The sequence below is a fragment of the Oncorhynchus masou genome, chromosome 31, assembly GCF_036934945.1.
Source record: "Oncorhynchus masou masou isolate Uvic2021 chromosome 31, UVic_Omas_1.1, whole genome shotgun sequence".
Classification (NCBI taxonomy): Eukaryota; Metazoa; Chordata; class Actinopteri; order Salmoniformes; family Salmonidae; genus Oncorhynchus; species Oncorhynchus masou.
The window spans coordinates 98,664,577-98,678,664 of record NC_088242.1 but is presented as its reverse complement, the minus strand read 5'-3'; the positions used below and the strand labels follow the sequence as shown (position 1 = coordinate 98,678,664).

The 14,088-nt window shown below is 43.7% G+C and overlaps 1 protein-coding gene across 14 annotated transcripts in view; it reads right to left on the bottom strand.

Moving 5' to 3' along the window:
• The window catches only part of LOC135524806 (zinc finger and BTB domain-containing protein 11-like), a 28,705-nt gene that overhangs the window by 4,315 nt on the left and 10,302 nt on the right, over positions 1-14,088 (bottom strand). For all 14 annotated transcript variants that reach the window (XR_010453028.1, XR_010453029.1, XR_010453030.1 and 11 more), the window contains exons 6-10: positions 13,389-13,556; positions 10,108-10,225; positions 6,622-6,703; positions 5,382-5,458; positions 2,533-2,708 (exon numbers count right to left, since the gene is read on the bottom strand). Coding sequence is in view for 2 of the 14 variants with exons in the window: in XM_064952643.1 (XP_064808715.1) it covers positions 2,533-2,708; positions 5,382-5,458; positions 6,622-6,703; positions 10,108-10,225; positions 13,389-13,556 (621 nt within the window). In the remaining 12 variants the exon portion in view is untranslated. The remainder of the gene's footprint in view (positions 1-2,532; positions 2,709-5,381; positions 5,459-6,621; positions 6,704-10,107; positions 10,226-13,388; positions 13,557-14,088) is intronic.

The following is a 14,088-nucleotide window of genomic DNA, read 5'->3' as shown; positions in this document are numbered from 1 at the left end:
AATTTTAACCATCTTCCCTGTCCCTGCTGAAGAAAAGCAGGCCCAAACCATGATGCTGCCACCACCATGTTTGACAGTGGGTATGGTGTGTTCAGGGTGATGAGGCTGGGTTGCTTTTACGCCAAACATAACGTTTTGCATTGTTGCCAAAAAGTTCAATTTTGGTTTCATCTGACCAGAGCACCTTCTTCCACATGTTTGGTGTGTCTCCCAGGTGGCTTGTGGCAAACTTTAAACAACACTTTTTATGGATATCTTTAAGAAATGGCTTTCTTCTTGCCACTCTTCCATAAAGGCCAGATTTGTGCAATATACGACTGATTGTTGTCCTATGGACAGAGTCTCCCACCTCAGCTGTAGATCTCTGCAGTTCATCCAGAGTGATCATGGGCCTCTTGGCTGCATCTCTGATCAGTCTTCTCCTTGTATGAGCTGAAAGTTGAGGGACGGCCAGGTCTTGGTAGATTTGCAGTGGTCTGATACTCCTTCCATTTCAATATTATCGCTTGCACAGTGCTCATTGGGATGTTTAAAGCTTGGGAAATCTTTTTGTATCCAAATCCGGCTTTAAACTTCTTCACAACAGTATCTCGGACCTGCCTGGTGTTTTCCTTGTTCTTCATGATGCTCTCTGCGCTTTTAACCGACCTCTGAGACTATCACAGTGCAGGTGCATTTATACGGAGACTTGATTACACACAGGTGGATTGTATTTATCATCATTAGTCATTTAGGTCAACATTGGATCATTCAGAGATCCTCACTGAACTTCTGGAGAGAGTTTGCTGCACTGAAAGTAAAGGGGCTGAATAATTTTGCACGCCCAATTTTTCAGTTTTTGATTTGTTAAAAAAGTTTGAAATATCCAATAAATATCGTAACACTTCATGATTGTGTCCCACTTGTTGTTGATTCTTCACAAAAATCTTTATGTTTGAAGCCTGAAATGTGGCAAAAGGTCGCAAGGTTCAAGGGGGCCGAATACTTTCGCAAGGCACTGTAAGTTGATTAAAACACTCAAACTAGCTGTGATGCAGAGCGACAGGTAGCGAGCGGTTGATGCAGAGCGACAGGTAGCGAGCGGTTGATGCAGAGCGACAGGTAGCGAGCGGTTGATGCAGAGCGACAGGTAGCGAGCGGTTGATGCAGAGCGACAGGTAGCGAGCGGTTGATGCAGAGCGACAGGTAGCGAGCGGTTGATGCAGAGCGACAGGTAGCGAGCGGTTGATGCAGAGCGACAGGTAGCGAGCGGTTGATGCAGAGCGACAGGTAGCGAGCGGTTGATGCAGAGCGACAGGTAGCGGCGGTTGATGCAGAGCGACAGGTAGCGGGTTGATGCAGAGCGACAGGTAGCGGCGGTTGATGCAGAGCGACAGGTAGCGAGCGGTTGATGCAGAGAGACAGGTAGCGGATGATGCAGAGCGACAGGTAGCGGGCGGTCGACGCAGAGAGACAGGTAGCGAGCGGTCGACGCAGAGCGACAGGTAGCGAGCGGTCGACGCAGAGCGACAGGTAGCGAGCGGTCGACGCAGAGCGACAGGTAGCGAGCGGTCGACGCAGAGCGACAGGTAGCGAGCGGTCGACGCAGAGCGACAGGTAGCGAGCGGTCGAGCGACAGGTAGCGGGCGGTCGACGCAGAGCGACAGGTAGCGGGCGGTCGACGCAGAGCGACAGGTAGCGGGCGGTCGGCGAGCGACAGGTCGGGCGGTCAGAGCGACAGGTAGCGAGCGGTCGACGCAGAGCGACAGGTAGCGGGCGGTCGACGCAGAGCGACAGGTAGCGGGCGGTCGAGCGAGCGACAGGTAGCGGGCGGTCGACGCAGAGCGACAGGTAGCGAGCGGTCGACGCAGAGCGACAGGTAGCGGGCGGTCGACGAGCGGGCGGTCGACGCAGAGCGACAGGTAGCGACGGTCGACGCAGAGCGACAGGTAGCGGGCGGTCGACGCAGAGCGACAGGTAGCGATCGGTCGACGAGAGCGACAGGTAGCGGGCGGTCGACGCAGAGCGACAGGTAGCGAGCGGTCGACGCAGAGCGACAGGTAGCGGGCGGTCGACGCAGAGCGACAGGTAGCGGGCGGTCGACGCAGAGCGACAGGTAGCGGGCGGTCGACGCAGAGCGACAGGTAGCGAGCGGTCGACGCAGAGCGACAGGTAGCGAGCGGTCGACGCAGAGCGACCGGTAGCGAGGTAGAGGTTGATGCAGAGCGACAGGTAGCGAGGTAGAGGTTGATGCAGAGCGACAGGTAGAGGTTGACGCAGAGCAACAGGTAGAGGTTTACTGTTAGAGACCATTTAGAGTACATTTACCCTATATCATCAAGGAGTAGTACGTTTTACTGTTAGAGTCCACTACGTGTTCGATGTTGCCCGCATAGTAATTGCATGCATCGCTCCAGCTATGAACTTGAGCTCACATTTCTCCAGCCACATCCCCCAGATTTACAGTAAACCAAGTGCCATCAGGCTGAAGACATGTTGTGGCTTTACGAGTGTGTGTGTGTGTATGTGTGTGTGTGTGTGTGTGTGTCTCACCTTGGTGGTTGTTCATGTGTCGTCTGTACTCTCTGAGCTGGGTGAACTTCCTGCCACAGTGTTCACACTCTCTCTCTAGGTTCTGCTTGACTCTGCCCTTCTTGCCATGTGTGGCCTTCTTCACATGTCTCCTGAACAGAGCCTTCTCAAAGAACTCCTTTCCACAGACATTACACCTACAGGACAAAGGATTAACAATCAAATATCATCTAGGAATTTTTTTTTTTTTTACATCAACAATTGTCACAAAGTGCTTTAAATCATCCCTCCATCCCTCACTCGTTAGAAACAGAGACAAAATAAATAACATATCTGGAAACACTAATTAGTATGAAGATGTGTATATGAACGCATGCCGTTTCATGTTTGAACGTAAACTAAATGTGTCCATTTTTGAAACGCCTGTTGTCGAGGTTGTGAACGTTTTAGCGGTATCCTAACCTAGCAGGCTAAAAGAAACGCCTGTTGTCGAGGTTGTGAACGTTTTAGCGGTATCCTAACCTAGCAGGCTAAAAGAAACGCCTGTTGTCAAGGTTGTGAACCTTTTAGCGGTATCCTAACCTAGCAGGCTAAAAGAAACGCCTGTTGTCGAGGTTGTGAACCTTTTAGCGGTATCCTAACCTAGCAGGCTAAAAGAAACGCCTGTTGTCGAGGTTGTGAACCTTTTAGCGGTATCCTAACCTAGCAGGCTAAAAGAAACGCCTGTTGTCAAGGTTGTGAATGTTTTAGCGGTATCCTAACCTAGCAGGCTAAAAGAAACGCCTGTTGTCAAGGTTGTGAACCTTTTAGCGGTATCCTAACCTAGCAGGCTAAAAGAAACGCCTGTTGTCAAGGTTGTGAACCTTTTAGCGGTAACCTAACCTAGCAGGCTAAAAGAAACGCCTGTTGTCAAGGTTGTGAACGTTTTCGTGGTATCCTAACCTAGCAGGCTAAAAGAAACGCCTGTTGTCAAGGTTGTGAACCTTTTAGCGGTATCCTAACCTAGCAGGCTAAAAGAAACGCCTGTTGTCAAGGTTGTGAACCTTTTAGCGGTATCCTAACCTAGCAGGCTAAAAGAAACGCCTGTTGTCAAGGTTGTGAATGTTTTAGCGGTATCCTAACCTAGCAGGCTAAAAGAAACGCCTGTTGTCAAGGTTGTGAACCTTTTAGCGGTATCCTAACCTAGCAGGCTAAAAGAAACGCCTGTTGTCAAGGTTGTGAACCTTTTAGCGGTAACCTAACCTAGCAGGCTAAAAGAAACGCCTGTTGTCAAGGTTGTGAACGTTTTCGTGGTATCCTAACCTAGCAGGCTAAAAGAAACGCCTGTTGTCAAGGTTGTGAACCTTTTAGCGGTATCCTAACCTAGCAGGCTAAAGGAAACACCTGTTGTCAAGGTTGTGAATGTTTTAGCGGTATCCTAACCTAGCAGGGTAAAAGAAACGCCTGTTGTCAAGGTTGTGAACGTTTTCGTGGTATCCTAACCTAGCAGGCTAAAAGAAACGCCCCGCATATTCTGGTCCTGATGAGAAAGGAAAAAGAGGGGGGCGGTTTTCTGCACTGTTCAACCAATCCAGTAAATATGGAGGAGGAGTTAAGACGGAGTGTCGCCTTGGTAACGGTTAATGTTGGTGTTTCTTGTGCATTTGTACATTGTCCTGTTTTGGCAGAGTCACAGTTACTCTCCTTCTAGATAACATGAAAACAACCGAACCAGGTCTTGTGTCTTGAAGACGCCTAGGCTAGCGCTAGTCAACTTCTTTCACCCATCAGCTTCAGCCAGGCAGGTGTGCGACCGCGGCAAAATTGGTTTGGCTCAAACACCACTATCCCAGACAGCCTGAACCCACTCCAATTCGCATACTTACCCAACAGAGCCACAGATGACACAATATCCATTGCACTCCACATTGTCCTTTCCCAATTGGACAAAATAAACATTGACGTGACATTGCTGTTCCTTGACGACAGCTCAGCGTTCACCGCCATAGAGCCCTACAAGGTCATCACTACGCTAAGGACCCTGGGACTGAACCCCTCCCTCTACAACTGGATCCAAGCACAGCACTTACCAGGCATTTCGCTACACTCGCATTAACATCTGCTAACCATGTGTATGTGAAATATAACATTTGATTTGGATCCTGGACTTCCTGACGAGACACCCCCAGGTGGTGAGGGGATCTATTGTTTTCATGGTCCAAACACACCAACAGTCGAGTAGAGGGCAGGAAGCTGAAAATATTTGGCATGGCCCTCAAAATGTTCTGCACCATTGAGAGCATCTTGACTGGCTGCATCACCGCCTGGTATGACGACTGCAAGGCGCTTCAGAGGGTAGTGCGTACGGCCCAGTACATCGCCGGGGCCGAGCCTCCTGCCATCCAGGATACCAGGCGTTGTCAGAGGAAGGCCCCGCATCATAGACTGTTCTCTCTGCTAACGCACAGCGAACGGTAACGATGTCAGGAACCAACAGGATCCTGAACAGCTTCTACCCCCGAAAGCCATAAGACTGATAAATAGATAGTTAAATAGTGAACCAAATAGCTACCTGGGCTATCTGCATTGACCCATTTTTTTACATACTATCGTTTACCATGCTAGAGTTTACCACCTGTCAAGTGGTTCCCAGTTATATGTGCATACCTCCCTCAATTAGCTCGTAGCCTGGCAGGTCAACTTGGTACCGTATATAGTTACTGATTGTGTATATATTTTATTACGTGTTTTTACTTTTCTATTATTTCTCTATTTTCTTTCTCTCTGCGTTGTCGGGAAGGACCCGTAACTAAGCATTTCACTGCCAGACCACACCGGTTGTTTACCAAGCATGTGATGAATAGAATTTGATTTCTATGGTGGTGACTTACTTGTAAGGCTCTGCCACACTGTGGGACTTCACATGGGAATACCAGTCCTTCTTCCAACTGTAACACTTCCCACATACCTGAGAATATAACACAGCTGTCACACTTCCCACATAACTGATACAATATAACCAAACACAGCTATAACACTTCCCACATACCTAATAGAACACAATATAACCCAACACAGCTATAACACTTCCCACATAACTGATAGAATATAACCCCAAAACACAGCTATAACACTTCCCACATACCTGATAGAATATAACCCCAAAACACAGCTATAACACTTCCCACATACCTGATAGAACACAATATAACCCAACACAGCTATAACACTTCCCACATACCTGATAGAATATAACCCCAAAACACAGCTATAACACTTCCCACATACCTGATACAATATAACCCAACACAGCTATAACACTTCCCACATACCTGATAGAATATAACACCAAACACAGCTATAACACTTCCCACATACCTGATAGAATATAACCCCAAACACAGCTATAACACTTCCCACATACCTGATAGAACACAATATAACCCAACACAACTATAACACTTCCCACATACCTAATAGAACACAATATAACCCAACACAGCTATAACACTTCCCACATACCTAATAGAACACAATATAACCCAACACAGCTATAACACTTCCCACATACCTGATAGAACACAATATAACCCAACACAGCTATAACACTTCCCACATACCTGATAGAATATAACACAAAAACACAGCTATAACACTTCCCACATACCTGATAGAACACAATATAACCCAACACAGCTATAACACTTCCCACATACCTGATAGAACACAATATAACCCAACACAGCTATAACACTTCCCACATACCTGATAGAACACAATATAACCCAACACAGCTGTCACACTTCCCACATAACTGATAGAATATAACACCAAACACAGCTATAACACTTCCCACATACCTGATAGAACACAATATAACCCAACACAGCTGTCACACTTCCCACATAACTGATAGAATATAACACCAAACACAGCTATAACACTTCCCACATACCTGATAGAACACAATATAACCCAACACAGCTGTCACACTTCCCACATAACTGATAGAATATAACACCAAACACAGCTATAACACTTCCCACATACCTGATAGAATATAACACAGCTATAACACTTCCCACATACCTGATAGAACAAAGCACCATTATTAATATTGTTATTCCCCACCTGACACTGGAAGGGCTTGAGTCCCAGGTGTTTGTTCATGTGCTGCTGCAGGTCTTTGGCCTCAAAGAAACTCTTATCACAGCTGGAGGAGAGAAGGGGATACAGACCAGTAAGGACAGGACATCACTCGCTCACTGACTGACTGACTGTCTACAAAACATTAGGAACACCACCATAATATTGTGTTGCATCCCCCTTTTGCCCTCAGAACAGCCTCAATTCGTTGAGGGTATGGACTCTACAAGGTGTAGAAAACGTTCCACTGGGATGCTGATCCATGTTGACTCCAATGCTTCCCACAGTTGGCTACTAGTGGCTCCACTTCAAATAGCTCGTTCCATCTCATTGGACCGGGCTGAGATCTGGGGACCGGGCTGAGATCTGGGGACCGGGCAGGCCACAGCAGTAAGCTAAATTCATGAGGAAGCTATAGATCCTATAGCCTACAGGGTGGAGGAGGAAGCTATAGATCCTATAGCCTACAGGGTGGAGGAGGAAGCTATAGATCCTATAGCCTACAGGGTGGAGGAGGAAGCTATAGATCCTATAGCCTACAGGGTGGAGGAGGAAGCTATAGATCCTATAGCCTACAGGGTGGAGGAGGAAGCTATAGATCCTATAGCCTACAGGGTGGAGGAGGAAGCTATAGATCCTATAGCCTACAGGGTGGAGGAGGAAGCTATAGATCCTATAGCCTACAGGGTGGAGGAGGAAGCTATAGATCCTATAGCCTACAGGGTGGAGGAGGAAGCTATAGATCCTATAGCCTACAGGGTGGAGGAAGCTATAGATCCTATAGCCTACAGGGTGGAGGAGGAAGCTATAGATCCTATAGCCTACAGGGTGGAGGAAGCTATAGATCCTATAGCCTACAGGGTGGAGGAAGCTATAGATCCTATAGCCTACAGGGTGGAGGAAGCTATAGATCCTATAGCCTACAGGGTGGAGGAAGCTATAGCCTACAGGGTGGAGGAAGCTATAGCCTACAGGGTGGAGGAACCTATAGATCCTATAGCCTACAGGGTGGAGGAAGCTATAGATCCTATAGCCTACAGGGTGTAATTAGTTCTTTAGTAAAAGGAATGGTTCCCTTCAGAATGGAGGAGAAACGCCTTCAAAGAAATCCTACGTAAATTGGACAGACTATACAAGTCACCGGGGAGAAAGTATTTCTCTCAAACAGTGGTCCCTAACGTGTTCAACAAGGTGAAAACGGGGGGGGTTCAAACAGAACTAAAGAACAGCAACAAAAATAATTGCGCTGACCTCACCAAAGACTGGACACTGAAATCCCGCTGTGTGGAAACAACCTACGTGGAATCCTACACAGCCGACAACATGGATGAAGCCCTGCCCTCCAAAGCTGATTCAACAGCATGATCCTTACACAGGTGTACCTTGTGCTGGGGACAATATAAGGACAATAAAATGTGCAGTTTTGTCACACGTCTGAAGTTGAGGCATGCTGACTGCAGGAATGTCCACCAGAGTTGTCGCCAGAGAATTTAATGTTAAATTTCTCTTCCATAAGCCACCTCAAACATTGTTTTAGAGAATTTGGCAGTAGGTCCAACCAGCCTCAAAACCGCAGACCACGTGTAACCACGCCAGCCCAGGACTGATTTACACCGGGTTGAATGCACTGTGTCTATCAAACTGCAGGCAGGGTATGGGTATACACTTTTAGGGCGATTTTAACCACTTCCGGTTGGTCCAGGAAGCTTAGAATCAACACAGGTAGACCTTATGGTGGCCTGATGGACTGGTACCGAAGACAGGTTCATACAGCATTCATAACCCATATAGACTCCAGCTTGAATTTAGGGGAGCAGGCAATGTATTCCTATGGGGAGAGAAGTCAATGCAAACTGTTTTTATGTAAACACCTTTTAACTGTGAAGGGTTAATGCCACACGGTCAAGGTTAGGCTTGCACAGATCGGGAGGACCTTAGGAACAGTCCTGTGTTTGAATTGTCCTTCTAAACTTAACGGTTCCGCCGCTGTCACCCAAAATCAAATGACATTGTGGTGCAGGCTTCATTGTGGGCCTATTTTTCTCATGGTCGCTGCGCTCAGACCGAGCGAGCTACGGTCAAGCGGGGCACCTCGTTGGACTCGGCACGGCCTTGGGATTATGTTTATGCCATTGCCTGCTCTCTGTGTCTTTAAACACCACACTTTGTCACTCCATCCTTGCTGTGTGTGTGTGTGAGAGGTTTTCTTTGACATCTGTTGGGAGAAATGACTGATTTTACAGTTCAGGAGGGTTGCCTAACCACACATATGAAGTTTTGAAAAGATCTGACCTTTTTAACCCTTGGATACAGCCCCTATGACACCATTTAAGGCACTTCCTGTTGGCACAGGAAGCTATAAATAAACTCATATCCTCATTGGGGTATGCCTTTACAGAATTCTGAGTTTTAAGTCTTTACGTTAAGAACTGAGTTATTTACGGAGGGTTTAGTGAGTGTGTGTTATTTCAGAAAATCATAGAAAATCACAGAAATCTCGCAGAGCTCCGCAGCACACTTTAAAAATATTCGTATGAACACCCTGCAACTGGATCTGTAACCGTTGAAAAAAAAAAAACTATATTTGAACATCACAAATCTGTCATCGTACGATTTCTCTTAAATGACGATAGATAAATGGCTGATTTTTTTGTTATTGACACCGGAGGCTCCTTGACTTTGACGTGAAGTGAAAAAATCATTTCTCTATTTTCATTTTGGACCTTTAATCCCAGAAAAATGGCCATAACTCAAAAACCGTTGAGGCCTAGACGCCATCTTGTTCGGGGCCAACTGCCCATTATGCCAAACCTATGCTCACCAAGTTTCGGCTTCAAAATATTTTCAGTTTTCGAGATAAGGCCCGTCGTGATTCGTGATGTTTTGTCAAATTGCAGTATGATTGCTTATGCCCTCTTGTGGGATTTTCCAAAATTTGATTATTTTATAAAACGAAAAACGAATGTCCGACAAAGTTCATTTGATGACTTCCCGGTAGGTCTGGCCCTGCCGCTCGGCCCGACGCCGTCCCCGAATTTTAAAAATGTTTTCGGACGTCTAGTAAGGGACGGTACATTTGCAATATGGACTTTTTCACTAACCATACAGAAAATGTCGAAATGTTCCCTTAGGGTATGGAAAGAGCAGGTGTTCCTAACGTTTTGTACATAGCTACACAGGCAATATTGCTCACACACCTAAAATAAACAGCTGACAGAGAGAAACACAGCAGGAATGAGCATACACACACACACACACACGACTATACACCTGTAACATACACACACACACACACACTATACACACACTAAACATACACACACTATACACACACACACACGTAACATACACACTATACACACACACGTAACATACACACTACACACACGAAAAGACAAAACTCACCCACTCAGATAAACCTACTTAATCCAAATGAATGTATGAGAATGAGGAGAGAAGCAGGTTCCTTACTGATTGCAAGGGAATCCTCGTACTTCAGGTCTGGGCTGGTGTCTCTTAATGTGTTTACTCAGACCAGAGGCTCGGTGGAACGACCTGCCACACTGGGTACAGAGATACTTAGATTCACCTGGAAGACATTTAGATAAGACCAGACATTTGACAGAGATATTACCAGACATCTGACAGAGATATTATCAGACATTTGACAGAGATATTATCAGACATTTGACAGAGATATTACCAGACATTTGACAGAGATATTACCAGACATTTGACAGAGATATTATCAGACATTTGACAGAGATATTATCAGACATTTGACAGAGATATTATCAGACATTTGACAGAGATATTACCAGACATTTGACAGAGATATTACCAGACATTTGACAGAGATATTACCAGACATTTGACAGAGATATTACCAGACATTTACCAGACATTTGACAGAGATATTACCAGACATTTGACAGAGATATTACCAGACATTTGACAGAGATATTACCAGACATTTGACAGAGATATTACCAGACATTTGACAGAGATATTACCAGACATTTGACAGAGATATTACCAGACCAGACATTTGACATTTAACAGAGATATTACCAGACATTTACCAGAGATATTACCAGACATTTGACAGAGATATTACCAGACATTTGACAGAGATATTACCAGACATTTGACAGAGATATTACCAGACATTTGACAGAGATATTACCAGAGATATTACCAGACATTTGACATTTAACAGAGATATTACCAGACATTTACCAGAGATATTACCAGACATTTGACAGAGATATTACCAGACATTTGACAGAGATATTACCAGACATTTGACAGAGATATTACCAGAGATATTACAGACATTTGACATTTAACAGAGATATTACCAGACATTTAATTACCAGAGATATTACCAGACATTTGACAGAGATATTACCAGACATTTGACAGAGATATTACCAGACATTTGACAGAGATATTACCAGACATTTACCAGACATTTACAGAGATATTACAGAGATATTACCAGACATTTAACAGATATTACCAGACATTTGACAGAGATATTACCAGACATTTGACAGAGATATTACCAGACATTTAACAGACCAGAGATATTACCAGACATTTGACAGAGATATTACCAGACATTTGACAGAGATATTACCAGAGACAGAGATATTACCAGAGATATTACCAGACATTTGACAGAGATATTACCAGACATTTGACAGAGATATTACCAGAGATATTACCAGACATTTGACATTTAACAGAGATATTACCAGACATTTAACAGAGATATTACCAGAGATATTACCAGACATTTAACAGAGATATTACCAGACATTTGACAGAGATATTACCAGACATTTGACAGAGATATTACCAGAGATATTACCAGACATTTAACAGAGATATTACCAGAGATATTACCAGACATTTAACAGAGATATTACCAGACATTTAACAGAGATATTACCAGACATATTACCAGACATTTAACAGAGATATTACCAGAGATATTACCAGACATTTAACAGAGATATTACCAGACATTTAACAGAGATATTACCAGACATTTAACAGAGATATTACCAGACATTTAACAGAGATATTACCAGACATTTAACAGAGATATTACCAGACATATTACCAGACATTCGACAGAGATATTACCAGACATTCGACAGAGATATTACCAGACATTCGACAGAGATATTACCAGACATTCGACAGAGATATTACCAGACATTCGACAGAGATATTACCAGACATTCGACAGAGATATTACCAGACATTCGACAGAGATATTACCAGACATTCGACAGAGATATTACCAGACATTCGACAGAGATATTACCAGACATTCGACAGAGATATTACCAGACATTCGACAGAGATATTACAGAGATATTACAGACATTCGACAGAGATATTACCAGACATTCGACAGAGATATTACCAGACATTCGACAGAGATATTACCAGACATTCGACAGAGATATTACCAGACATTCGACAGAGATATTACCAGACATTCGACAGAGATATTACCAGACATTCGACAGAGATATTACCAGACATTCGACAGAGATATTACCAGACATTCGACAGAGATATTACCAGACATTCGAAGAGATATTACCAGACATTCAACAGAGATATTACCAGACATTCAACAGAGATATTACCAGACATTCAACAGAGATATTACCAGACATTCAACAGAGATATTACCAGACATTCAACAGAGATATTACCAGACATTCAACAGAGATATTACCAGACATTCAACAGAGATATTACCAGACATTCAACAGAGATATTACCAGACATTCAACAGAGATATTACCAGACATTCAACAGAGATATTACCAGACATTCAACAGAGATATTACCAGACATTCAACAGAGATATTACAGAGATATTACAGACATTCAACAGAGATATTACCAGACATTCAACAGAGATATTACCAGACATTCAACAGAGATATTACCAGACATTCAACAGAGATATTACCAGACATTCAACAGAGATATTACCAGACATTTGACAGAGATATTACCGGAGACACTTAGATTAACCAAACCAAGGACTTCTGTATTGAGTGAACAGTATAGTATGACACCCCTTATCGCCAGAGAGCAATGTGTTCCTACAGACTGAGGACTAATACACTATTGTGCCAACCCCGACGTATACTGGCTCTTCCTAGCAAACATGGTGGATGCCCGGTCAGGACAACTCTGCTCTGAGCAGCTCAACGGCTCCATAGTGTGAATACTGGTGTCTGAGGATAATGTTGTATTGTAGTTGTGTGAATGCTGGTGTCTGAGGATAATGTTGTACCTGTGTGAATGCTGGTGTCTGAGGAGAATGTTGTACCTGTGTGAATGCTGGTGTCTGAGGATAATGTTGTATCTGTGTGAATGCTGGTGTCTGAGGATAATGTTGTATTGTAGTTGTGTGAATACTGGTGTCTGAGGATAATGGTGTATTGTAGTTGTGTGAATGCTGGTGTCTGAGGATAATGTTGTACCTGTGTGAATGCTGGTGTCTGAGGATAATGTTGTATTGTAGTTGTGTGAATGCTGGTGTCTTAGGATAATGTTGTACCTGTGTGAATGCTGGTGGCTGAGGATAATGTTGTATTGTAGTTGTGTGAATGCTGGTGTCTTAGGATAATGTTGTACCTGTGTGAATGCTGGTGTCTGAGGATAATGTTGTATTGTAGTTGTGTGAATGCTGGTGTCTTAGGATAATGTTGTACCTGTGTGAATACTGGTGTGTTCCTCCAGACTTCTCTTACTAACGAAGGACTTGTCACAGAGCAGACAGTGGAACTGTTTAGCAGCGTCATGTAGAGCTCTGTGCATCTTCAGGCTGTGTTTATGAGCAAAGGTCTTCCCACAGACCCTGCAGGAGTGGGGCCGGACCCCTGTGGAAACAACAACAATTAGAATAACAATATCAAGGCTAGGATTCAATCCCAACACCGGCTAATAGGCATTACTGCTTTATTGACATTAAGGATTCACAACCCAGCGTGGGTAATAGGCCTTATCGCTTTATTGACATTAAGGATTCACAACCCAGCGTGGGTAATAGGCCTTACCGCTTTAAAAAGGCAACTTCAAATTGAAGTGATAAATGCAGTTTTTTCTGTGAATACAATTTCTGTGATTGCAGGAACATGGCCGTTAAACGGCCAGAAGCCTATAACCCACCATAGAATTGAATCCTTAAAATCAATAATAATAATAATAATAATAATAATAAAAATAATACTAATAATACTACTAATAATACTAATACTAATAATACTACTAATAATACTAATACTAATAATACTACTAATACTACTACTAATAATAATAATACTACTAATACTACTACTAATAATAATAATACTAATAATAATACTAATACTACTAATAATACTACTAATAATAATACTACTACTAATAATA